This window comes from Hippocampus comes, unplaced genomic scaffold (assembly GCF_001891065.2).
Source record: "Hippocampus comes isolate QL1 unplaced genomic scaffold, H_comes_QL1_v1.1 scaffold230, whole genome shotgun sequence".
NCBI lineage: Eukaryota > Metazoa > Chordata > Actinopteri > Syngnathiformes > Syngnathidae > Hippocampus > Hippocampus comes.
Window position 1 is genome coordinate 446,829 of NW_017837215.1, and position 27,461 is coordinate 474,289.

A 27,461-nucleotide genomic window follows, 5' to 3' on the forward strand; every position below is an offset into this window, starting at 1 on the left:
ATTGATCTATTAGGCACCTCAATTTAAATGCTCTTTACTCTCATTTCGAGAGTTCCACTTTTCATCATGTTGTGCGAAGTCATTTCGGTGATACTAATCTCCGTTTAATCACAGCATCCAATGAGAAAAGAGTGATGCCATGAACTGTCGGTGGAGCGAGTAAATTGATTGCTTCCACTTTCCTGATGAGTTTATTTGCCATTTTCTCTCAACTATCTCTGGAGGACCCAGGCGCCGCACCTCCACTCATTTCCGTAGGCGGAATCCGCACAACTCAGGAGACAGGCTATCATCAAATGCAAGATTGCGATGTAACACCAAATAATTCTGACTTCAACTCTTACTAGATGGACTGGGCAACATTTTCCTGGAGCGGAATTAGAATCAGGGTGGATTAGTAGAAAAGCTTTTTTGGTGCAAGAACCTTTTGGCAATTAGCCTGCAAGATAACAGAGAATTTTTTTTTTCATTTCATCAATATTGACTCACATTCATGTTGTTGTTTAAGTGCTTTAGCTACAACATATGCTAGTAATTGCGTAAGTAAAATGTGTGGTCTTATGACAGATCTTTGTGGTACGCCTCATTTAATTAATCTCAAAATGATGGAAAAAGATGAAAAAGGAACATGAAAATGATGATACCACAAAGAATGAATATAATTACTGTATTATAAGTGATCACTGTATATTAGGTAAATTACATGTCAATTAAATAATCAATTTTCTGTCATTTACACTTAAAATAAACGTTTTACAATTACGTTTTGACAAATGTCATCCTGTATTATTTTTGCATTGCCCATATCTGACTCGTTTTCAGCAGTGCATCACTGTTGAAATACAGTTTAAAAGGACAGATGGATGTTTCCAAAAGTATGAAAGTGGTATTAAATTCCTTCAAATCTGTTTTGGACCTCATCTAATTTGAGCACATGAATCCATCCATAAACTGGTTGTCAGCTTTTTGTTTGTCATCTATTCCATTCCGGTATCCTCTGCTTGATTACATTATCCACTTGTCTGAGTCTTAAGGTCTTACATCACTGTGGCCATGTTGTCCTCGCAGTCCTGTTTCATTGAAGCCTGCATTCTCGGGGAAAAGAGGAATGAATTCTGTGGGGGCTCGGAGAGTTTGATACATTTAAAGGGTTAGGAGCCCAGACGGGCAATTTCTCCCACTGCCACAAAGCATGATTGGAGGAGTGTTTCCATTTTCTGACAGGCTTAAGGCAGCGGGCATTCAAGAAGATGGTGGGGATAGATTTTGTGTTCAATACTGTGAATCCCATTTCTTCTTCAGTTCTTTTCTTGTTTCCCATTTCCATACTAATGACACCATTTTTCTATTTGTCCGTCTATTTCAATGCCTCAATCAGCATCAGTTCTACTGGAAAGCTTTCAACCCTTAATAGTCTTGGCTCTTTTTGGCCTTTGAATTATATATGTAATCTCCAGTTTTACTTGGCCCATCAGCATCAAACATGTATGTTGTTTTGACTCAGCACTTTCAACCAATGCATTAATGAATACATGTGACTCGAATATTATGGAACATTAATATGACTCAAGATCGAGTTTTTTTTCTTCATCAAGTTTCACCTTTACATAATGATCGCCAGTTGCATTGAATGCGAAAGGAAAGCACATTTGAAAAAAAGAAACAAAACTCAGAATACGTAATTGGTGCTCTCAAATGGTTTCTTTTTTAAGAGTGTTAATGCCCTTTTTTCTGGACTATGAAACTGTACATGTAATGTTGTTTATTCAAATATAAAATGGCCCTGTAGTGTATGATTTATAGCCACAACCAAAGACTTTTAATTGGGAAACTAACAGCCCAAGCTCAGTTGTTAAAAAGTTGCCATCATCAAGCGATCCAACCAAATGCGACTGAAGTGAACCATTGTGAAAAAAAAAAAAAAAAAAATGACAGTTGGCAATTCGCATGCAGACGCCACGGGATTGAGCCACTCATTCTGCTGAATGCAAAAAATGTGACTGTGTACTTTACTGGAAATAATTTTAGCGACAGAAACATGGCACAATTGTCAAGGAAGAAGCGGATTGACACAAAGAGGTGGAAACATCCGACACTTTGTGACACCATCGATCGGCGATTCAAATTTTGAACAACAGCATAATTAGTGGCTGACAGTCGGCCATTCATGAAAACTAGCATCTGAAACCCGCACCCTAACACGCTTATATTTCAGTCTAGTTTGTCCTCACTGCTCGGTATACAGTGGACCATTGGAAATTATGTACCGAGGCGGATCAGCGTATTGCCTTTAAACAAACAATTGACTTGGGGCATGTTTACTGTTAACCCTTTCAAGGTTTAATCATTGTTTGCCAATGCGACTAGAGTGACCACGCTCTTCTGACTCAAATCAATAGTCATTTTAATAAACAGCACCAACACTTGACACAGTCTCTTCGCAGATCATTGCCGTACCCCTCCAAGTACTCTTACTTTAAATTCTGTGTATTTTTTTTCCAAAAAAAGGGAGAGAATGACTTTTCTATTGTTGGTGTTAATTCACCACAAGTACCTTCATCACACAAACATGTCAACAGTGAATATTTCTTTCGACTAACCGACGCGTTGGTGCCCGCTGTTAACACTAAAAGTTAGATTACAGACCCACGAGCCACAATTTAGGTTCACTGATCAAAATAACAACATGCAAAATCACTTTTTTAAATTTAACTCCAAACATGAATTGAGTCCTACGCACAGTATTCTGATTAAAATATGCATTCCGTCAAAAGTGGAGGTAGCCAGAGTGGTGTGCACGTCCCCGAGCGGCCGACTCTTTCCCGTACTTTCTAAGGTACTTTCAAGTTTAAAGTGTGCTTTATCTTTTTTTTCCCCGAATTTTAATGACATTCACAAGTTTCCCTAATTTGAGAGCCAGCCGCAGCTGTCAATGAATCATGCGTCTTTGTTGTATCCGTGTTCATTCTCGGATAACACATTGTGGGTGTGTCGGAAGTCCGGTAGGGAGGATATGTGCAGATGAAAAGTACACAAGCCACGACTTCACTTGACTCGGAGAGTAAACAACAGATTTGTCCATTAGAAGTTGAGACTTTGCAAGAGAGGTAACGATTGCTTCCGTTAATCAAATTTGGAAGAAGATAGGATGGTAGAGGGATGGATGCTTTCTTCATGTTGTGCCTTTCGGGAGTGAGACAGGGCATAAAGACTGGTTTGATCTTGATGAGCTTTTTAGGATGTCAGGGCTTTGCTGCGATGAGTTTTCAGGAGGCCCAGCCATCTTGTGAGGAATGCTTTTCAGGTGACACTAATTGCCGCTGCACCCATCAAGCTGTCATAAAGGGAGAAGGCTATGCCTGGCAGAGGGGTTGTGTTCTCTCAAACACATAGTGTCACCGTGGAAAAAAAAAAGAAAAAAAAAAGAGAGTGAGGATGCATGCTTGAAAACACAAAAAGTAATCCGCGAGGCAAGAATTGAAAGCTATGAAAAAGTGCACCCTGCTGTAAATAAACTCAAATGTCACGGCTTGAGAGGCAGTGAATAAAGTGGGGACGGTTTATTGGAAAGTAAGAAGCTCATCTCGTGGATAAGATTGATGCAAGGTTGGCTTCTGTCTTGCCGTTTTCACAAGCAGGTTGTTAACTCAATGTATCACTCCCAACCGGGAGGGGCAGAGTGCTCCGTTACCGTATGTCGAACCGATCCTCCCCAGACCTGATTAGTTTGCTTGCACTTACCGAGAACATTAAGCAGGGACATTAATAGATTATAGTTATAGAGGCAAATAACGTCTTCTAATTGCCCCATATGACAGACTTACAAAACAGATATGATCCATAAGGAAAAAGACAGAAAAGAAATATATATATTTTTTGAAAAACTTCACAAGTAGTACTAATTCGTCAACATCTGAAAGTAAGAAAAGCTCAGAATATCCTATTTGAGATGATGGTAACTCTATGGTGTCGGGGATTTTGTCACAGGTGAATAAATAAAAATGTGAAATCAGTCAAAACAAGCAATTTATTGATGAATTCAGCCACAGGCTCTGGCGTATTCTCATTGGCACTCGGGTTTTGCCTGGTTGGTAAGGAGTCATTGTTTTAGGCAGCCAGCAACACAGGAAATTGACTTGGCTTATTTGTATGGAGGCGAGTGTTGGATTGAGATAATGTTTTTTCACATACTGAGCACTGGAATGATCCTGTTTTTGAATGAATTTATCAAGACGTACACAAACCGCCACCTGGAGGCGGCTTATTCACCCCATGATGGGGAAATGAGGATGTAAAATAGAGGGCGATGAGGCAGGTACCCTCCGTGAATGCTTCAGTGTATCGGTCAGTAGGTTTCATCATCGTAATGAGGTCTCCACAGCTGGTGAGTCTAGAAGCTGTTGATTTATCATCCCCACCACCCGCCCCCAGCAGCAGGGTCATTTAATTTCCATGTATAGCGGGGTGAGTTTGATTACACAGTCCTCCTTTCAGCATCAGCGATGGCTCACGCGAGTCACTGTAAACGCTCATGATGGAGCCAGAGCAGATGTTTTCAACAATAAATTATCGGTATGAGGCAGCCTCTGTGAAAAGTTAATCCGGAGTGTTTACTTACAGATAACGTGTCACGTGTGAGACATATTGTTTCTTACAAAGACGCAATTACAGTGAGAAGTGTTTGTGCTGTTTTTTTTTCGTGAGTACACATGCACCTCATGCTACAAAGTGACGATCATTTAACTAATGTCTTGCAGACGGTTGCGGATCACCTCTTCTAATCAAAGTAAGACTGCATTAACAATATAATATCTGTAAAAGCTGGTTGCAGTCAGAACGACACAATTTATATGAGCAAAAGGCATCCAAAGCACTCGCCTTGCATGCACAAAATGTCTGGTGGCCAGCATTGTCATAAATTACATGACCGTTATCTATAAACTTTTTCAAGATAGTATCGGAGTATGATTCAAAATGAACAGCTAAATTACTGGCAAAGAACAACCAATTGATTTTATGACACAAAAACAATGTCCATACATTATAAACATTGGAATTTCTAAAAAAAAATAGTTGTCCCAAAGCATTATATATCAGTATAACGGTACCTTGACTTGTGTGTTTGATTTGTTCTGTGTCTCCATCTCAAATACATTTTCTCCATTAAAATGAATTGAAATGCCATTAATCCATTACAGCCCGTCCAAAAAAAAAAAATGCCACTTTATATTTTTAATAGAGAAAAACTTTGAATTGTAAAAACTATAAACCATAATAAAAAGAATGTTCAGAAATTAACTGGTTTTGTCAAGTGCAAAAATGTCACACACACTATTCAATAAACGGCTGACACTTCATGAGCAACTGTACTACTCCTGTTTTGTCCCACTTCATTGGAGCAGTGGTCCATCTGAAAATTGCTCGAAAATCAAATTTTGGCTTGCAGCACTGTGGCGATAATACTCTGTATTTATAGAGTACTTTAAAACAACCACCGCTGTATACAAAGTGCTGTACGTGGAGCAAGAATAATTCTTACAACAAAAAATACATTTATCACGAAGATAGTAGAAAGCACGAGTCAAAAGTCAGAGACTAAAGAGTTGGGCAGCGAGGGGGTTTGCTGAACATTCAGCGGGAGGTCATTCCAGAGAAAATGACCAACAACAGAACAGGCTCGATCCCCTCCAAGCCTCCGCTTAGTTCTCCGTACCTCTAATAGTGTCTGGTCCGCAAACCCGAGGCACCGGGCAGGTGCATGGGGGCGGAGGAGCTCAGAGATTAATTCTGTATAGATTGTGATTGTTACTTGAGCCCCAGGCCCCACTAATAATGTTGAATAAAAACAGAAGAAAATGTGCACGGCTATATGAATTCACATGCTCACACACCAGTGAGCCAAGGAAGAGAAGGGACAGGTGAGCGAGAGAATTGTCCCTCTGGGCGTTTGGCTGCAGTACCGGTGAATTTAGGGCAGTGTGATGTCTCCCGACATAGCCAATGAGTCATAATTGAGGCAGGACAGCTGTTGCCGGCTACAGTGACAGGTCCCAGGGAAGGTGACAGATGACAGGGCCCTCGGGGACTCCGTCCAAATGTTCTCTGCTGGCTGCATCCCCCCTGTGTCCTTCAGAAGCTTCCCTTGTTTGTGTAAACCAAGTGGTCCCACATTCATATCGTGTTTTACTGTATGTATAGTTGACAGAATGTGAGAGCATTTCATCACCCCAGGATGAGACGAAAATGGACCAACATTTAAAGCAGAATCAAACTGTGGACATAGTGGTAAAATGTTTAAAATGGCTCTGCTTAGCAGGCAAGAATTAAACAGTTTGACTGTATATCAGGTTTATCCGTTGTTTTTTTGCATTGAATCATTTTCTGCAAGTATACATTCATTGAAGTCTTTCATTGAAGCCTGCAACATTTGGTCCATTTGTTTCTAACTGGCTATCTGACCTGGTCAAACGACACGGTTTCATAAATGATGATGATGGCCACGACGGGCAGCGTAGCAATTGTAAAGAGGTCACATAAATTATTGTGGCAGCTGTGTCCCCGTTCATTGATCAGATACATTGACGGTCCTGGCAAACTGATTATATTTGGGAGCAAAGCCAATTGATCTCGTAATTTCTGGAAACCAAATAATATGTCATGCACAGCAGCCACAGCAGCATGGCGATTATTTTTTTTCGCAACTTTTGCTTTTATTCTTATTGTAAATACCTTTGGAATTTCTTGACAGCAAAAGTTCTCTTTTTCTGTGGGTATTGTTTGGCAATTTCCACTTGTACACTTATGAGTTACTGTCTGCACCAACTGCACAACCGTCATAGAATTTTATTGCACCATGCATCACTTTATCTCTGCTCGATGACTCTGAACATTGTTGCACAGCTGTCATTGGGTGGCACGACTGCACAATGGTAGCCTTACATTACGGAAAGTCTTTCGATACTTATATGTCATGTCTTTGTGTATCATACTTACTTGTTATTGCAATACCAGTGTAGCCTATTCTACCGGAGACAAATTCCTTGAGTGTTCTACATACTTGGCCAATAAAGATGATTCTGAATAACAGCAGCAACGTGAATACCAGGTTTTAATGAAAATTAAACACCGAGAGACACTCACTGAAGCTTTTTATTTACCGTATTTTCCCGCACTGTAAGGCGCACCTAAAAGCATTCAATTTTCTCAAAAGATGACAGTGCGCCTTATAATCTGATGTGCCTTACACATGGATCAATATTCTGAGTTTTTGGACGTAGAAATTTTTTTTTTGTGACAGTTGCAACGTTTGTGAAAGCTGTACATCAATAAAGCTGTATTGTATTGTATTCCCTTTAGCATAGTCCCATCTACTGCATGCAACCACGGCTACTATTGTAGCTTTTATTCTATGCGCCTTATAATGCGGTGTGCCCTATATATGAAAAACGGTTTTAAAATAGGCCATTCAATGACGGCGCGCCTTATACTCTGAAGCGCCTTATACTGCGGAAAATACGGTACCAATCAGAAACCTCCTGAGTTTCTTTGGTAAACAATGAAAAAATCAGGCATATTGAATGTTGTCCCCGTTTTGAGGTTTGAAGACAAGCAGCTGTGCAGAGCAGTGTCATGGTGGCCTGTGATAAAAATCAAATCAATCAAAGTGTCTGACCTCATGGATAATACCAGAAGAAGTCACCTCCAAACTCAGTCTGGAAGAGTCCATTAGCTTGCCTGCACTTATTGTCAGCCCCCCACCCTCCATCAGCCCAAGTGATAGTTTGTCAAAGTAAACCACATTTATTTATTTTTTTTGCTGCTCCTGTGCGGTGTGCTCACACTGCCCACTGTCTCAGCTCTTTCAGACTGTGTATTTGCAGTTTGATAGCATAACTGAGCTCACAATGACTCCATTGGCTGGCAAAGAATGTTGTGAATTTTTCTACTAGACGGCAGTTGTGTGCATTCGTGTCGTTGGGGGGAAAAAAGTGTAATACAACATATAATCAAAATATTTATGTATATTAAATTAAAAAACCCGTGAGGATAAGCGGATTAGAACATGGATGGACGGATGGAAATTAAAAACCTTCCATGCAATAAAGAAAATAGAATATACGCAGTGTGAAACATACTGCACGTATAGAGTAGATCTTGGACTTGAACCCAAAATCTGCATTCATTATTCGTTTACTTTTGAAGGCGTGAGTCCCGAATCAACTTGAATGAGTTACTAATTGTTATTATGCTGAAAAAAAATACCATCATAGTCCCAAAATTTTTTTACGATTATGAAAGATCAGGGAATTGAGATATGATCATATCACTGATAAGTCATAAGGGCCAAATAGGACAAAACACTAAGAAGTGACTCAGGCAATTGTCAATGTGAATGCTTGAATTGTGCAACAGTGAGATAAAGCAAAGCAAAACGTTTTCTGTGTAACCATGTTCTGTGGTTTATTTTAGGTTGTGAATGCAAGTATGTCAGAGGGGAAGCAAGTGACAGTGGAGGACACGGGTGGCCGAGAAGCCTTTGTTCTTGCCAATGAGTCAGTCTTGATCCGAGGTCTTGTGCTACGCAGTCGGAGCAACCAGATCTCCATCCGTTTCCGTAGCGACCAACAGCACAACTCAAGGGTCCTTCAACTCCATTACCAAGGTGAGACAATCACTGACATTCGTCACCATTTTTTAAATTTCATTTCTGAGCTGCATATAATTTAAAACGGCTGAAATATTTCATTTTGCCACTGACAAAACATTTCCCATAGAAGCTATGGAACATATTGACTAACTTCTATGTCACTATAATTTATGCCTTGGGTCTTAGTCTGTTCAAACAAACACTTTTGTTCTTAAATTCTACATTTGCACTTATGTACTGATCAATCATGACAAAATTCTTTTCCCAGGTCTTTCCTCTGCAGCCATAAAGAAGACATTGTTGCTGGATATTAGTCATTCACCTTTTTGAACCTAAATTCAACGTTACATTGACACTAGAAAATTCATTACTCATGAATTTCACTACCGCAAAATCTCAATGTGGCTTGAGTACACTAAAATTTCACAGGATGAGGCTTTAAAAATGCTTAAATAAGAACTAGTGGGCAAGAAAAACCTGTTAGAATGAGTCATTAGCATGCGCTGGCAGCACATATGATGGCTCATAAATTTGTCGTCAGCTTGCCAAGTGTGTGTGTGTGTGTGTGTATATATATGTATGTGTGTGTGTGTGTGAGAGAGAGAGAGAGAGAGAGAGAGAGAGAGAGAGAGACAGAGAGAGAGACATTGATCTTCCATGTCCACAACAATTTCTGTTTATCTTAGCAATCGCACAAAGTGGCCGCCAATTACATGCCCCATCGATTTGAGTTGATGGCGGAGCTGGTCAACAAAACATTCATTCCACCGCATTATGGCAACTCTTTCATCAGCTCTAAAATGAAAGGCATCGTGCAAACATTGTCACCAATGGGAAATAAATCAACCCATCTCTGCCGGTTGTGGTCTGTTGCTCGGTGTGGTCAGACGTGATGATAACTTTGAGGGGTCAGTGCAGATGTGATACCGCTTTGCAAATGACTATACTATAAAATACGTTACAATCCGCTGAAGTGTTGTTCTCCATCACTTCCTGGTGTTCAACTCACTATATTTCCTGGAAATGGGCTATTAGGTTGGGCATGTGGCTAGCACGCGTGCCGCACAGTGGAGGGGTTCTCTTTGCATGTTCTCACTGTGCAATAAAATACATTTGCGTGTGAATGGTTGTTTCCGGTGTATGTCAATTTACCTTTTCAATCAAATTGGAGTGTTGGACTATGAAGTCTTTTTTTTTGTTTGTTTTGTTTGTTCGTTTTAACGGATTGACGGACTTGCCGAGCGGTGATGTTGACTGATGGAAGCAACGACGGAAACTGTGTTTGAATAACATGACGGACTGACACACTGGCGATTAGAGTTTGAAATAATGACAGACTGATGATGACGGAACGGTGCCCAAGCCGCTGAAGAAAAATGAATGGCGGACCGGCAAAATGTAGAAAATTGCCCACCTCTGCTAAATCAGGCCATGAATGTTGGGCAAGTTCTTGCTTTTACAAATCTGTTGCCGTTGTGAATGATCGTTAGCTCATGCTCCTCCATGCCACTAACTGTCTGTTTTTCCCCCCCCTTTTATAAGACCTCAAGATCTCAAATCAATCGAGAGCTCAACCGCGGTTGACTTCACCTCTCTATCGCCATTAGCTGTCATCTTTTGCGCAGGTTGAAAGAAGCAACAAACCAATTTTCGCAAAGAGTGATCTGTTTTCAAATGAAGGGGGTAAAAATGAAAGGTCGTCAAAACGAATACTCAGTTCGACTTGGGGTACAGTAACAAAAGTATTTGTACTTCATTATTTCAGACCGCTGCATACAATGGAGGCATTGAGAACGTTTTGGAGACAAGAAGTTATGTCCCGTCGTGCAAATTTGGATAAAAGCGCACATCCTGGAATGAGTTTTGATTCATTATTACGAGGCCTGTTTCGACGGATCCCTTATTTTCTCCGGGAGCCGTCCGGATCGTGAGGTGGGTTTATCGGTACAATATCTTGTTGGTCTAAATTAGGATCATTCAACCTTGGCAGAGGTCGGCGCTCTCATGGGTGCATTTCTACTTTGAACTTAAAACAAATCTCGACACCTGAAAGAAAACTGTGCTGAGCTGATTTTAAATGGCGAGGGTGCACACGCTGGAGACGCAGCAGATATTTCAATTTGCGTTCCTCTCCCCAACCCGGCCTCAGCGACACCTTGTCCTTGATAATGGGCTGTGAGAAATGAGATTGGACAAGCATGGAATCAGCGGGCGGATGGACTTGTGTAGGTTTGGTCTCAGCTCGGAGTAATTAATATCTGCCGCAGCATCAGCACTGCCTGCGACCGACGGATGCTTCTATAACATTATTCGACCGCAAAGACTTCAACATGTGTGTGTAAGCGACTTCCTTAAAAAGGCTTAATTGATCAAAATTTTAAATAATATACAGAACGGAATAATTTTGGAACATTTGAAAATAGACACCTGTGATTTGGGAAAGAATGCAGCCATCATCCCCATCCCCCCCCAAAAAACATGCTTCATTCACAATGGAGGCTTTGTGTAAATCATGGAACATTGATTTTTCTTTAAACTTGTGAATCTTATGGAAATCTGGGACAAAGATAAAGCACACTTTAAATCTAAAAAGGCCTAATATAGCGGAGGCTGTCAAGTCCGATATCAGGACTTGTATATTGGCTACACTTGCACTTTAAATTCGAGCATGATTTTTCATTCTGTCCAAAATGAATGAAATAGAACTACTTTAATGAAACACCCACTGAAGGCTGAATGCATGTTTAGAGCTCCAGCAATTTATTTCAAAAAAAAAAAAAAAGGGGGGGGGGGGGGGGGGGGGGTTCACCACGATGCGCTCGATCAGTGGTCCCCAACCTTTTTTGCACTAGGGACCGGTTCAAACATGCATCTGGTTTTCGCCAACTGGAAATCATTTGCTGCTTTCCACATCATCGCTTGAGTGTTACTTATTGAAATGATTCAACAGAATTGTTACGTTGCCTGTTTTGGAGGACTCAGCTTTGCATATATGCCACGTTGCCGCACAAGCAACGGTGAGGAATAAGCTTGGAAAAATAGTTTCACGCTGGAAAAATAAAGTCACGGCTGTCCATCAGCTGCGCATTCGGTCATTGTTTTACTTCTTGTTTCTTGTACTTTTCGTTTCAAAAAGCTGGACTCAAAGCCGGTCACAATCAATCACAAATAATCACAGAGTCCTATTACATTGCCCTTTGGAAGGTATTCGACGGGAGGGTGGGGGGGTTGATTATATACTCTACAATTTTTTGCTCCGTTGTCACTCTTCAATTCTCCCATTTGATCTCTTATATTGAGCCTTTCAAATCAATGTATGCGTACATCCATTCAGCAGCTTTCTGGGAGTGTCTTTGACAACGCTATTAGTTCATGTATATTGTAATTTTATCAAAAGTCCAGAATGGCGTTATACTTCCCCACTTTGCACTTGACTTAGTAGGACCTCCGATGCACTTGTGAGGAAATGTGCCTAAATTGATGGGAGAACACCCAGAATGACTGATTAGACAGTGAACTCCACCATCTTAGAGTTGATGCCCTCAGAGCGCATATCTGGCATGAGGGGGGGGGGGGGCGCGTTAATGAGAAACGTAAGTCGATGAGAGAATGTGTGCAGCCAGAAAAAGAGTGCAACGGTGCGCCTTTTCCCTCTTCTGAGCATTGGGGAATATGGCTCAAGGAGAATAATTTATGGAACCATACTTTAAAAGTTTTTAAAATTCATAGCCCACTAAATATGCCATTGGCTGTGATTTTCTTCACAACTCATTGTGAGTGAAGTATACACTAAACTGACAAGTGATGAGATCAGAGTAAATGAGCATTAAGCCGACCGTAAAATTTCAAGTTGGCCAGTTTAATCACTTGAATAACATTTGAATCCGGGACTACTTGTAACAACGCAATTGTGCTTTATTTCAATGCAAACGCATTTTTGCTTACATTGCCTCCACCTCATCATCAGGACACCGACAGTATTTTACTCCACACGCTCTCAACTATGTGTCACCCTGCCCGATGTTCATGTGAGTCATTCCACTTTACACGGGGCAGTAAAATTCTTTGGATTGCTGTAATCAGTTTGAAAATTAGAAATGTCTTTTTAAAAGTTCACTTACAACCATATTACCAGCATATAAACTTATCCATCCATTTTCTAATCCGCTGGTTCAAATCCTTTTATATTGAATATTCAGGTCGACCAATGATGAAAGCCATCATATTTTTCATCATTTAAGAGATAATCTGTTTCGCACATTTTTAACCCAAGAGGCAAAGATTAATTCCGATATCTTGGAGAATGAAGGCTGATCTTTGGTGAGCGTGATATGATTCACCCACACCCCCTTAAAACAATTGGTAACTTGAAAAGTTAACCCCTCCATCCGTTTCCTGTGGCCCACCAGTTCCACCGGCTCGTCTTCAGGCAACCCGTGCAGTGCAGCTATTATTTGTAATAGCTAAATAATCAGACTTTATGGCCCGGCATCTAGCGGAATGGAAGCAGCACAGAATTTAATACTTCTGGAATTGGCTCGACAAGTTTTGCCCACGGCTCTTCCACTGCACGCTCAATAGGGATGTAAATGCTTCTAAGATAATAGCAATAACTAGGTTCATTGGAGCTAGTGATAAACGAGGAATTGAATGGATGACCCAAGGGCAGTGCGCCTCGTCCCCGTGGCTTGCCGATTTGCGGGTGGGGCGAGGGGGTGGGGGTGCTTGTAGTTTCATTAGTGGCGGGAAAGCAATGGCTTGTGTTAAGGAAAAACATAAGTCATTAAATTAAAACAAGGGATAGGGGCAGTTTTACAAGCAGTTTATGGCCATTAGGTACTTGCGCCTATTTTCCCTTGGGGTTAATTTCAGTCACGGGCATGTTTAGTATCAAGTTATATGTCTCATAAAGTAAAGTTTTCATCTCCTAAATGAGTGTCTGAATGCACATTATAAATTGATCAATATCACATAATTTAAAATCATGCATACATATGTGTGTGGTCTTACATGCCCCCCCGCCACCCCACCCCTAGTAACGCTAATGAGAAATTGCGGCCCCACGCCAGCATTTAAGTTGCCCAATGCTGCTTTTCATACATGCATATGTCATGATACTAATCATAACTTATAAGTGGAGTATCCTTTTTTTTTGTATTTTCTTCTCAATTAATGTTCTCCGAAACACACTTTGCGCATGATATTTGTGTATTTTTCATCCGTCCCCCCCACCTCTAGTAACGCTAATGAGAAATTGCAGCCCCACGCCAGCATTTAAGTTGCCCAATGCTGCTTTTCATACATGCATATGTCATGACACTAATCATGACTTATAAGTGGAGTATCCTTTTTTTTGTATTTTCTTCTCAATTAATTAATGTTCTCCGAAATACACTTTGCGCATGATATTTGTGTATTTTTCATCCGAACACCTAAATGTGTTCTTTTAAGTTCTATACAGTGGACTGACTTTAATTGTGAGTTGCAACTTAATCACCGTGAATTTTAGAAGTTCCGCTGTTTCCAACCTTTAGGAGAGCATTTATGTCGTTATCTTTCAATATTTGCTTTAGGTCACCATTATAGAAGCTATCATTGAGGCTTTGGGGACAGCTCATTAAGCAGAAAGTTGCTGTCCTGAAAGTACGTGCAAAGTTGCAACGTTGAAACTATTTCTGTAATTTTGCTTGCTACGCAATAGCTTTTATTGTACGAAGCCATCGCGAGTCTAATTATGTTTACTTGTTATGATGCTCCCGCATTTCCAGGAAGTTTAAAAGTTGTAGTGCTGTCATTAAAAGGCCTACCCTAATGAGGTAGAACCGTGTGGTTATTAGACAAGAAGAGGGGTTGTTTAATGACTTCCATTAAACTTGGTTTCCATGAGAGAGCTTTGTCCTATTGCGTGCTATCCGTTTATTTCAAAAGGGGGCAATCCAGTCTTGGGACATTGATTTTAACCAGCTGGAACCACAACTGTGGCAACGTACGCTGGTCATCCGTCTTCCAAGTATCACGTTATAAGCCCATAATGATGTTCAACCATCAGGATTTAGATTGTTGTATTGTCGTCATTCGGAAGCAAGCGGTTTCTCGTGCTCTGACTGTGTGTGGAATCACAATGGAAGCATTTTTATGCACGTTTTAAGGGCTCGCCTGATTAAAATAGCCTTACTCTGTACAAACGAAAACTAAAATTATTATTACAATTATGCATTTTTTTTTAATTTGTTTGAGTGCCCTAATAATATTGTTGTTTTTTGATTGAGTATACATTTTTTTGTCAGTGCAACAATTGTCAGTGTTTCCGGATTAATACGTTGGGTTTCGGCACCGTGCCTTATTCAGTTCATTCTACACACGTGACAACACCCGAAAGGCCCAAAAGATGACAAGATCCAAATATGTTGTCTGTGTTCTCCCTTTCGTTAGCCTTTGTGCTGAGCTGTTCATTCCCCAAAGAGCCGGCTGGCGGAGAAGTCTCCGTGACGCACCTTTCCGCAGGTGGAGAAGCTTACTTCAACTGTTTCACCGGCTACAGGTTGAAAGGTCTCAAAATGCTCACCTGCCGCAACGCCACCACACCCTACTGGAGCGGCAAGGAGCCCCAATGCATTGGTAAGACAAAGCGATCGTGGTTGGAAAATGCAGTGCATATAAAATCATTTTCTGCATCGCTGAACTGGTTCGGGGGGTCACAGGGAGCTGGAGCTTATTCCAGTTGATTCTGAAAAAAAAGTGGACTTCACCCTTCGCTGGTCACCAGTCAGTCATATAGGGCACATGTCGAAACAGACAATTCCCACACAGTCACTAAAACCCACGCTGCCTGCACCGAAGTCAGACAAATGTACCACACTACATGCCCTAGAAAGTACGATAATAGACTAAACTAAACCGCTGCAATATAAGAGCTCACTTGCATATTTTTGTGCACGCAAATCCACGCTACAGTCTTCTGTTCCACTTATATTTCATTCAAATAGAGTCACAATTCATTTTAAAACCACCGAGTTGCTTTTTTGGTGAAAGTCCATCTTATTTGCATCTTTTCTCTTCAGAGAACAAATGATTCTGATTAACAAAAGGTGTTGGCTAGGTTGTTTTCGACTGGGTTGATTACTGTACAATCCGGGGCCAGATGAATGTGTTTTCGTACGATTAGCAGCACAGACAGTTATTGTCTGGGGGCACTTAGCACCTGGCTGCCTTAATTAGAACCCGGTTGCATGACTTTCGCTGTCCTGATGGTAAAATGCTCATCTACCAAATCCAGACTTACTCCATGCCCGCGTACAGCTGCTCTGAACTGATAATGCCACCCGCTCATGCCATTTTTAACAAGTCTCTCACGCAGAGTCCTCCATTCTCCGCAAACTTTTTAATGTGGACTAGTCTGCCGGAACGCCATGCTGTCTTTCCAAAGACTTTTCTCTCTCACTTCAGAGTTTGTGTGATTACTTTTGCTCATTTGGTCTCCCCCCCGTCATCCCACCCACACCCTCATACAGCATCCTGTGGCGGAATGATCAAAAATGCCACCTATGGTCGCATTGTTTCCCCTGGATTTCCTGGCAACTACAGCAACAACCTGACATGCCACTGGGTCCTGGAGGCCCCTGATGACCAACGGCTACACATTCATTTTGAGAAGGTGGCTCTGGCGGAGGATGACGACAGGTGGATGAAGCGCACACACACACCCGCACACACTTTGAAATGAAAAATGAGTTGGCATCTGGTCCTGAAATCACATTGCACACGATTTTCAAAGAAACGTGGCCAAATTGAAGGCAATGCTTTGAAGGACATTTTTTTTTTTTTTTTTTTGGGGTGTAAAGTCTTCATATAGCTCCAATTACAATGTTATAGGGACTGAGACCTACTGCCAAGCGTGAAAATCTGCTCCCACAAAAGATTTTTAATACCTGAAAATGGTGGCAAAGCACCACATTTAGTTATTATTAGAAAGCATCCTGGCCTATCTAAATGAAGCTCCTCACGCTCACATCAGATTAGTTCTTGGCACCAGAAAGCCAATAAAACAGTATTTTTATAATCAGGCACTGTTTGGGATCGAGCACAATAACAGCAAAAAGTGAGCGACTTATCATTATTATATTGAGTCCATTTTAGCCATTGTGAAATGAGCAGCCAGAACATATCCTACATGTCTCACTTCTCTCTGTTGCAATCCATTTCTTTCCCATTCTTACTCCGTGCATCCCCCAAGCCATTCTATGGCGGCGTATGAAAAGTAATCACCCAAAAAAGCAAAGTAACGCAAAAGCAAAACACATGGAGGGCTCATATAAGAGGTCAGCGGGTTTCTTTAACACCTCCATGTTCAATCTTGCGAATATTACGGGACGGCAGAGAGAAGTGAGACGGTGAAAGAAAAATAAATTGCTCTCATCACACACATGACCGTTCACCTCATTTGGAGGTGGCAGACAACGTTATTTGCAGTTTTCATCGCTGCGCATCTTTTATGCATCTCTTAAAACTCAAGGGTAACTTGGCTCTATTTTCATCATTGCTCCCCCTTTTTTTTTTTTTAGACTGCTGATTAAGAACGGCAACAATATTGACTCCCCTCCAGTGTATGACTCCTATGAGGTCGAGTATTTGCCCATCGAGGGAGTGCTGAGCACAGGGCGTTATCTGTTTGTCGAGTTTACCACGGACGGAACGCTGACCTCCACTGGTGCAGCCATCAGATATGAAGGTAAGCTTATATTGTGCAGTTTGCCGGGGAAGCAGTTGCATACTCATGTCACTGTGATTTTTTTTTTCTCTCCCTTAGCTTTTGCGAAAGGAATGTGTTATGAGCCTTTTGTGAAGTACGGCAATTTCAGCAGCAGTGACTCCGCATATAGTGTCGGAGCTGTGGTGGAGTTCTCGTGTGATCCCGGTTACACGTTGGAGCAAGGCTCTGTGGTCATCGAGTGCGTGGACGCCGAAAACGCTCAGTGGAATGAGACCGAGCCAGCCTGCAGGGGTGAGCTATCGGATTTAACCTTTTTTGACTCATTCTGAGGCAATTAAATTCCATACGATTGACTGGATGACCCAAAGCTTTCATTTTGTGATACGTCTTTGCAGGATTTAAAGGAATATCAAAAGGAATCTTAATATACAGACTATTGGGAAAGTACTTTTTAATAGAAAGTCTTGTTCGTTCAAACTAAATTTGTTCTCGAGGAGATAGCAGAGGATTTTATCTTTTTTTTTTTTTTTGCTGCTACACGAAACCACACCATAAGATGTGCTTTCTCAATCTACACACACACACACACACACACACACACACACACACACACACACACACACACAACACGCTGACCTTATCGCAAGCCAGTGTAGGCTGCATGTTGATTTCGCAACTCAGCAAAATTGAAAAGCTCTCCCGTAAAGCTCAGTCCAAGAAAATGAGAAAAAAAAAAAATGCACCGCCCCCGACCCCCCAGGCCACGGTCACCCTTTCGTTTACTGCTAAAATGTTTTTTTTCCCCTCATGTGTATAAGCCTACCTGTGTATTTCTCGTGTTTTATGTTCATGTACATGTACACTGTGATTCAATACCTATAATAAAGAAAGCACCTTTACAAAGATAATAGCACCATTTTTAATCAATGTTTTTACTATTATGGGTGCGTTGGAGTAAATTTGCACTGCCGCAAATATACTGCAGTGTCCAAGAAGTATGAATCAATACAAATGGATTGTCTTTGGTAAACACTTTTTTTTTTTTACCGTATCATCCTGAAATGAAATTTACTTCGATGAGAAGTCAGTGATTTTGATGTTTTCAAATTGATTTGACATGACATACTATTTATTGTTTGACATCAACTACGGTATTCATGCATTTTTTTTAAGCTTTGTCGTTTGGTATTGCAGCTGTTTGCAGCGGCGAGATTACCGACTCTGCCGGCGTGGTGTTGTCTCCTAATTGGCCCGAGGCCTACGACAAGGGGCAGGACTGCATCTGGGGCATCCACGTGGAAGAGGACAAGCGGATCATGCTCGATATTCAAGTGTAAGGCACTGCACCCAGGTGTGCGAGTGGAAAACTCACACATCGAGGTCTCAGAGGTCACGCTGACCTCGCAACATGAAATGCGGCATCTCTGTCCAAAAGCGCATGCCATCTCTTCCGCCTCACTTTCTCTCCCCCCACACTCACACACTATGACAGGCACATGGGAATGTGATTCTGTAGTTGCAGTCGCTAATTAGATTTTTTTTTTCCCCTCTCCATCCTCTACATTAAGCATTCTGCCTCGCTTCCAGCTCGTTCTCCGACCAGATTAGCCAGTAAGCCTTCCTGTTCTCACTTCCCTGGTGTGTCTCCGAGTTGGCTTTGAAATGAATATGCTCTGGCAGTGAACTACCCTGAGCCACTTATCCAGCTCTCCCAACTGGAACTCAACACACGTGCACCCAGATGTCAACATTAGACGTGCACGCCAGCACGGTCGCACACCGTTCCTCCTTCACCTATTACTCTTGGCCTAACGTTCCCACCAGTACACATTTCCCCCCCTCATTGAGATATTACCAAACAGTGTTTAAAGACCACATCGTAAAACATTCCTGCACTCCACAAGCAAAGAAAAAAAAACAAACAAGTGATTTTTCATCGGAATGATTCTCCTTTCGTGCAGCCTTATATGGCAAAAAAAAAAAAAAAAAAATTGTATAAGTGATGATGTTATTGCCTGAAGCACTTGCACACACGAGGGCACGGGGAGGTTAAATTTAAACCAGCGGGAATGCTGCCGCAGGCGTTAGAAAAATTGACTCGCAGACAATCTCGAATAGAGGCTATTGTTGGGTATTGGGCATGCTAGCCACGTGCGCGTTTAAGCATTTATGTGATTGTGTTCCGCATGGTATCGACTTTATCTATACATTCCTGCATACTACAAGGATCTATACATTCACATTTGTCAAACAAAACGTGCATCTTTGTTACCAATCTACTTCAGGATACATAAATCTTAAGTGAATATCTTCACGGCCTTTTGATAAGGTCTACAAATCGTCTCGCTTCAAAATGTTATTTTCAGGTTTGTTTCGGGAGTATAATTACACGTCCAAGTGAATCGGGGCAGCTTGGCTCGGATGAAAGAGCGGTTGGCTCTTAACTCAAATGCTGAGGGTCTCAGCCCTAATTCGCCCACATGATAAAACGTTTTCTGGCATTCTTTGGTCTAACTAGAAAACGGATAGAGAATTGCAGCATACCTTCTAGCACCAGGAGAAAACATTTAATTTGGGCAGAGGTTGGTTATATCTCATGCAAATGAGCAATTGTTCAACCCGCCTGCACAATGCCGGGTGTGACTTTTGTAATATGATGACCAGGGCAGTGCAAGGGCATTGAAATTATGCTAGTGGCTACTCTGAAGAGAAAAAACAAAAAGTATCAATTATATTGTATTTCATTACTCTGCCGCCAAATTAAGAGAAGTTAGCTCGACGTTAGAAGACGCACTGTGCACAAACACCAGTGCCCCGTGGCAAGCTTGCCTGTATTTGGAAGTGCTTGCAGAGCAGCCACGACGTTAACAATGCAACTTTTCTTGCCAGGCGGTATTTTGCTGCTCGCCCTCTGAAATCACTCTACCAGCTTCTCACCTTCTGGATGTACCTTTTGATGTCACCCCGCTCTTGAATTGAACATTTTTTCTATTCAAGGGTCGCTGCAAATGCCCACCTTGTGCATGGCACTGTGACATGACACGCCGTTTGTTCTCGCAGCACAGACACGATGGCTGCTCAGTGAAAAATTCAAAACTGGTTTATAGACGCATTTTTGGAAATAGTTAACCAACAACAGATTTACTTATTGGTTTAATTTCATGCTTGATTAGTGGGCAGGAACACCAGCCAAATTTATACACAGCATAAACATAATTAAAACTTCTATCCATCCATTTGGGTCACGGGTGAGTTGGACCCTGTCCCGGCTAATGTAGGCCTCAACACCTTTGACTGGTCGCCAGGCAATTACAGATCATATATAGACTGGTAAGCATTTACAATTATGGGCAATTTATAATGTTCATATAACCTACCATGCAATTTGTTTTTAATATGGAAAAAAGCCAGAATATCTACAAAAATTTGCAAACCCCACACAAAAAGGATTTTGTGGATTTCTAGTTTTTTCACTTTTCATTTCCACTGAATAGAAAGACTTTTGCCAACAATGTTCTTCTTATCTGTCCCCCAGATCAAATGTACAATGCAAGATAACATTTTATTTACAACTCAGATGACTTCAAAGAGGCTTGAGTTTCATTCAGCGGGAAATGCTGTGATTACGACTGATTAATATCGAATGTTCAAAGTCAACCACTTCACCTTGGTGCGGAAGAAAAAAAAAATCCAAAAAGTAAATAAGTTAGATATGAAAGGGAGCTGATTTCCATACAGAGTACTCAAGGTTGGCGATGCTTGGCCTTCACAGCATTTGCTTATCTCTACAATAGGAGAAAATTATAAGGCGGCATTTTTTTTTTTTTTTTTTGGTCAAATTTGTTTGCTTCTGTCACACGTGTTGACTTGACAGAAAGCTCTTGTGGATGAGTGCTGTCTCTTTATTAAAACGAGAATGGGGTGAGGGGGACTGTTCCACACCTCCCCACATTAATGAGAACATTTTCCATATTATCATTCATCACCATGCTTGTGCTGGAAATGACAGAGGAACAGCGTGCATAATGAGGACTGATTAATTTAGGCCAAACAGGAGGGCTGGGCTCCTCACTAATTAGCATGGCGGCAGACGGAGAGGTTGCAGCTGATCCGCACCTGCACGAGGGTTTAAGAAAATGTTTCACAGTACTGTATTACACAATGGAAATCTGTTATAAACGTTTTTTGTTGCACATTTTAGGTTTGGGGAGCCCTCATGTGGAGGCCGGCACCACTACATTGTAATGAGCAAAGCTTCGTTTGGAATTGACACCAGCAATTTAGTTGTCAAATATGAGAATAATTACAATTTTGCCTTTTCAAAGCATGACACTGAAAGCAATTTTACATTTTTTCTGAGGATAATGCCAGACTCTTTCGACTTGGCATGTCAGATTCAAAAGGCTCATGTAGACTATTCAGCAGATGCCATTGTGATTCAAAAATAGATTTTTCTTTTTCAAAAAAGACCCCTCAAGCTAAACATGTAAAACCACTCGCACCATTGAAGACAGAATGCAAGCCTTTTAGAAAATTGGTTTTGTGCCACAGAACTGAGTCGAAACAGGTATCAGTCAGGACAATGCCCGGTTGCTATCATGAAGCCAGTTCAGTTCATCGACTGGTGCTGTTTAACTACTGAATGATGTTCAAGTCTTGGGTGAAGGGCACTTTGCCATCCCAGCTTGCGTCTGTGTTGTTTTTAGAATCGCAACACCGAGATGACAGTGTTTTGTCTGACTAAAGGTGACAATTTAAAGAGTTATCAAAATGTTAGGGCAGATGACAAGCCGGTGCCGTTGTTATTTGTGTCTTTGTCCTCCGAAAGCTTCTAGATTAGAGGTTTGTTGTAACTTTTGTTTTGTCATGATAGAATTCCACTGGACAAAAAAAAAAGGCAAAAGCTGGCGGAAAACTGAAGAAAGTTTGAAAGTAAAGTTTAGCTGTGGTTGCGCATACCGGTGTGAAAATTTTGACCAATTTGTTAGAACTGACAAAGCAAAATTAAGGACCATTTACTATCAACTGCTCAGAAACAAAACACTTCAATCTTGATGAAGAAAATACTCCACTTGGTAATCCTCATTCATTCGTCGAGATCAACATCATGTAAAAATGAGAACGTGACTAAGAATGATTATTTATTTTAATAATGTATCAATATTTAGTGAATAGTGGTGGTAGCAGTTGGGGCCTGGATCAGTTCCTGTACAGTTTTGTGCAGAAGTAGATTGACGGTAACCGTATTGTGTTGCAGACGCCCACCCATTATTTTGCATTTTTATTGTATCTCGTGAAATAAAATTGCAATGTGAGGTATCCTGTTTGGTTCACTCATATTTTAGACAACTCAAGTAGGTGATCTTGGGTTGCCATGACAATGACAGGGGCAGCATTCAAATTATTTAACGTGTAAAAAGGTTCAATTAAGAGACATTGTTTCTCAAAATGAATGACGGAGATTGAATTAAGTGATGTTTCAATGCTAAAAACAACATTTTGGTACATGTGCGAATGTGAAGAAAATGGACAAGAACTGATCAACGATTCTTGTGGAATAAGAAAAATGACCCTGCCACCTTTGAAAATCCGAGGCTGAAACCAGTCACGGTAGATAAGATGGTTAACTGCAAGATACACTTTGTCTGGGGTGGTCTGATTTGGCGTGAGGCCTTTGGGGGTTGATAAGGTTCCATTGTGCACACGCAAGCCTGCACTGAAATGTGAAGCGCGGAGGTGTGGAGAAAAGCAGATGGAACAATATCACGCGATCAATATTGATTGAATAAAGTAAGCCTTAATACAATGGCAGGTCTTTTTCAAGCTGTGCTGCTCCGTGAATCCAAAGACACAACTGATACAATTGAATCGAAGAAACTGAGTACGGCATGACCATGAAAAACAATTAGCATAACGTATTCATTCCCGTTTACTGTAAAGTTGGCACACTGCTATCGTTTCAAATCACGGTTACTCGTCAGCAAATATTCATTGTTGATATAATGTAGTTCTCCCTCTCCAAACGATGTTTCCATTGTGCTGGACATCCGTTTTGTGTTTCAAGTTGGCTGATATATTGTTCTGGCTATTTTTTTTCTCATTTACCTGCTAGCATACTTGACAATTTTTCACAAGTGTTATTTATTTATTTTTAGTTTGACCTTATGCCTTGGGATATTCACATCCATACTGTATGCAAATAATTGACTGGTTCTTCTCAAGAGCTGTACTGGTGCAGGTCTTCTCCGTAAGCGGCATTAGAATACTGGGAGGACACGTAATGTATTTAAATGTGAAGTCGTTTTTAGGTTGGTTTTTTTTGTCAAGGTGGAATTGTTCCCTAACATGGATGAATAAATCTAAAGCTGCGCTTCCTGTTGATTTTTGGCAGAGGTGTGTGTGGTGTTCTGGAAGGAGATGAGAAAGAGCGCGGGAGAGGTTATGAATAGAAATGTGTGGAGTCCATTTGTTTCCTTCTCACTATCGCACTTGGTGTTAATCGTTCGACTTAAATCACCAACCACTCACATATTCGTACAAAGTTATAAGCAAATAAGGATAACAAAATGTGACCTAATTAAGGATTTGCATTCAAGGAGGACACACAATAAGTCTGACCATCTGTGTCCAAGCCATTGATTTATGTGTGCTACATGCTGTGTCAAACTGGTGATTTATTTACATCAACTGAACATAGAGGTAAACTTTTAGAGTCACCTTATGGAAGACTAGCTCCTGGTAACTTGAAAGTAATTCCACAAAAAAAGTGAGACTACGATCGCAACGGTCCTTTGCTTTTGTTTCATAGCCCAAAGATGTACTCGTTGTCAGAGTGTTTGCATGTTGGAGTTGGTTGGCAAAACATGGAGGATTCAGCCAAAACCTCCTTCTTAAAAAGACAGACAAGTTTCATTGAAAAATCTAAACACAAAATTCACAAGTACCCCCCCTAAAACCTACATTCAAAATAACAAAACAATCAGGCACATGAAACATGACATGGCTGCAGCGAGGTGACATTTTGACAACAGAAATCGGACTGAAACAAACCAGGCAGCTAAATCCAAGAAAACTAACGAGACAATGAGGAGCACCTGGAGTGGTTGGAGCGAGCTGATTGGCTGAACAGGGCTGACAAGAACAGGTGGAGATGAAAACCAAACGAGCAAACAAAACATATCCATGGATGGAAAAAAAACAAAAAAATCTAAATCAAAAGTAAATCCAATCGAAACAAAGTCAACAAAAACACACATCATGAAAAGCTTCTCGTGAAACTTGACCAATGAAGACTGGAAATATTCTTCCAATTTATTCAACTTGTGATATTTTAATTTCAATTTATAAGTAAGCGTTGGCATCACCATCGTCCGTGATAACAAAATGAAAACGAAAAATAAAATATTCAGCAGGGCGCAATTTGTGCTTCCCCTGAACAGATACCTGTAATAAATTACATCGAAAAGAAGAACCTCTCAAAACAGTTGAAATATGATGATAGTTGAGCAAGTAATATCGTGCCTAACTTTTTGTACAATTGTTTATGAAGAAAAACTGCTTCATCACTTCGAACAGCATGCACATGGTAACATGAATTGAAATGAGACTGTATGTGCAGTGCACTTTTGGACCAACTGTGGTTCCAACTTCCATTATTATGACGACCAGGGTTGGAGCCCTGGTGTCAGGCTGCAACTAGAGCAGCTTCTACTTGTGGCAACAAAGCATGGATTGTGGATTTTTTTACGTTTTGAGCAGGGGTGTCAAAGTCATTATTGTCACGGGCCACATAGTAGCTACGGTTTCCCTTGGAGGGCCGTTATGAATTTTGGGAAACCATCTAAATGTTTAATCACCTGCAGATATTACATATACAGCGCACAACTAGTTTTAAAATCAGAAGTCAAGAATAATGACTGTTATTGTGGATTACATATGACAATTTGAAATTTTGGTTCAGACTTTAGCAAACATCATGGAACTTGACATGCTTGATTTGCTTTCGAGGGCCACATAAAATGATGTAGCGGGCCAGATCTGGCCCCCGGGCCTTGACTTTGACATCTGTGTATAGAGGATGCACTTTATTTAACCCACTGTGCTGCATGGACACATCATCAAACCACCACCAAGGTGTCAACAACGTGACCGTGCAATCAAGTATGTGCTGCTTCTCAGCAACTAACATTGTTAGCTAAAGCTAATCCGATCCAACAACTCAATGCAGCTCTGCTTCTGCTGTTGACATTCACACAATCGCAAGGGCGTCACACCCATGTCGGTGTTTTCATTTCATCACAGTGTTTTAGACTTAGTCTTTGATTGAAAGTGGCATACTTGCCTGACTTGTGTGCAGTCAGCGTGGGTTCAGTTCCCACTCAGTGACGATGTGATTACAAGTAAGAATGGTTGTCCGTCTCTTCCGTATGTGCTCTGTGATTGACTCCAGAATGTAGTCCATTTTTTGCCCCAGGTTCACTGGGATAGACTTTAATTCCTCATGACCTTGGATCACGTAAGCAATATAGGAAGTGGTTCATGAATTATGAACAGATTGCTCCAAAATGGATTAATAATATTTAAAAAAAAAAAAACATTGTTATTGTGAGTATAAAATGGACAGCAGAGTTTGTATGGAGAAGTAATCATCATTTCCATGTGCATTCTAGACTCAACTTGGGGAAAAATGACCTACTAACCTTCTACGATGGTGATGACCTTTCAGCGAACATTCTCGGCCAATACGGCGGCAAACGTCCTCACTTCAAGCTCTACACGTCCATGGCGGATGTCACTGTACAGTTTCAGTCCGACCCTGCCACCAATATCTACGGCTACAACAACGGCTTTGTGGTCCACTTTTTTGGTAAGATTAAAATACGCAAGAGAAAATCCAAAGTCGTTGACAAGCAATTTAGAAAAGAACAGTTTGGACATTACTCTTGTTGCATTGTTGTTCCTTTGCCGTAGCCTTTTGTTTGTCTGGCGCATCGCAGGTGCGCTGCATTCGATAACAGAGACAAACAGGAACACAATGATTGGGTACACTTAATTGCCGCTTGTTTTGCGGATGCTTTGTGTTCTTTGCCATGTGCTGTTGTGCCATTGTGTATCAACATGTGCCAAGCTGCCTGCTGCTTTCCTCCCGGCGAACATCTCGAGCCTTTGTTTACATTTGCTTCCCAAAACAAGAATGTTTTGTTCACAGAAAACCTTGCATTTGTATCCCTTGCCGTGACATGAGTTGGGGTTTTTTTTCATCCTTCAAGAACCACCCATCGCTTCCCTTACAAACAATTGAGAATGTTTACAGTCTCTGGACTGAGCAATGAAATAATAGCACGTCATTTATGAAATACGTTTGCCACGACTGATTTGACATATAGAACGGGGGTGTCAAACATACGACCCGCGGGCCAGAACCGTCCCCCAAGGGGGTTCAATCTGGCCCGCAGGATAATTTAAAAGTGAAACAATGCATTAAAGACACAGAATGAATATTTTTAATAGGGGCAGACCGTTTTGATCAGAGTAGAAGACAACATTGTTTTGATCAGAGAAGAATACAGCAGTCTCAATCTGTCCCTGAGACAGACCCAACACAGCAGACGGTATCAATGCGCCAATGCTTCTTTATACCAAAACTGACACATACAAAAATGATATTTTGGTTATTTATAGCAGAGTATGGTATAATGTTTATGGTCCGGCCCACTTGACATCTGCCGAGTCCGTATGTGGCCCACAATGTGAAATGAGTTTGACACCCCTGATCTAGAACTTCAAATTTGGCGACCCCGTCCATCATCATCAGAACTTTTTTTTCTCCTAGCCGAACCAAATTTGCAATGGTCAGTTGTTCAACATGAACAACTGACCATTGTTGTTCAACATGAACAACTGACCATTGTTGTTCAACATGAACAACTGACCATTGTTGTTCAACATGAACAACTGACCATTGTTGTTCAACATGAACAACTGACCATTGTTGTTCAACATGAACAACTGACCATTGTTGTTCAACATGAACAACTGACCATTGCAAATTTGATCAACATGAATTTTGACCGCAAATTTGTCTTTCTTTCCATATATATATAT

The 27,461-nt window shown here is 41.0% G+C and overlaps 1 protein-coding gene across 3 annotated transcripts in view; it reads left to right on the forward strand.

Moving 5' to 3' along the window:
• The window catches only part of sez6a (seizure related 6 homolog a), an 80,269-nt gene that overhangs the window by 44,362 nt on the left and 8,446 nt on the right, over positions 1-27,461 (forward strand). For all 3 annotated transcript variants that reach the window (XR_002166828.1, XM_019858906.1, XM_019858905.1), the window contains exons 4-10: positions 8,470-8,662; positions 15,080-15,265; positions 16,159-16,327; positions 17,209-17,375; positions 17,454-17,648; positions 18,552-18,690; positions 26,027-26,223. Coding sequence is in view for 2 of the 3 variants with exons in the window: in XM_019858906.1 (XP_019714465.1) it covers positions 8,470-8,662; positions 15,080-15,265; positions 16,159-16,327; positions 17,209-17,375; positions 17,454-17,648; positions 18,552-18,690; positions 26,027-26,223 (1,246 nt within the window). In the remaining variant the exon portion in view is untranslated. The remainder of the gene's footprint in view (positions 1-8,469; positions 8,663-15,079; positions 15,266-16,158; positions 16,328-17,208; positions 17,376-17,453; positions 17,649-18,551; positions 18,691-26,026; positions 26,224-27,461) is intronic.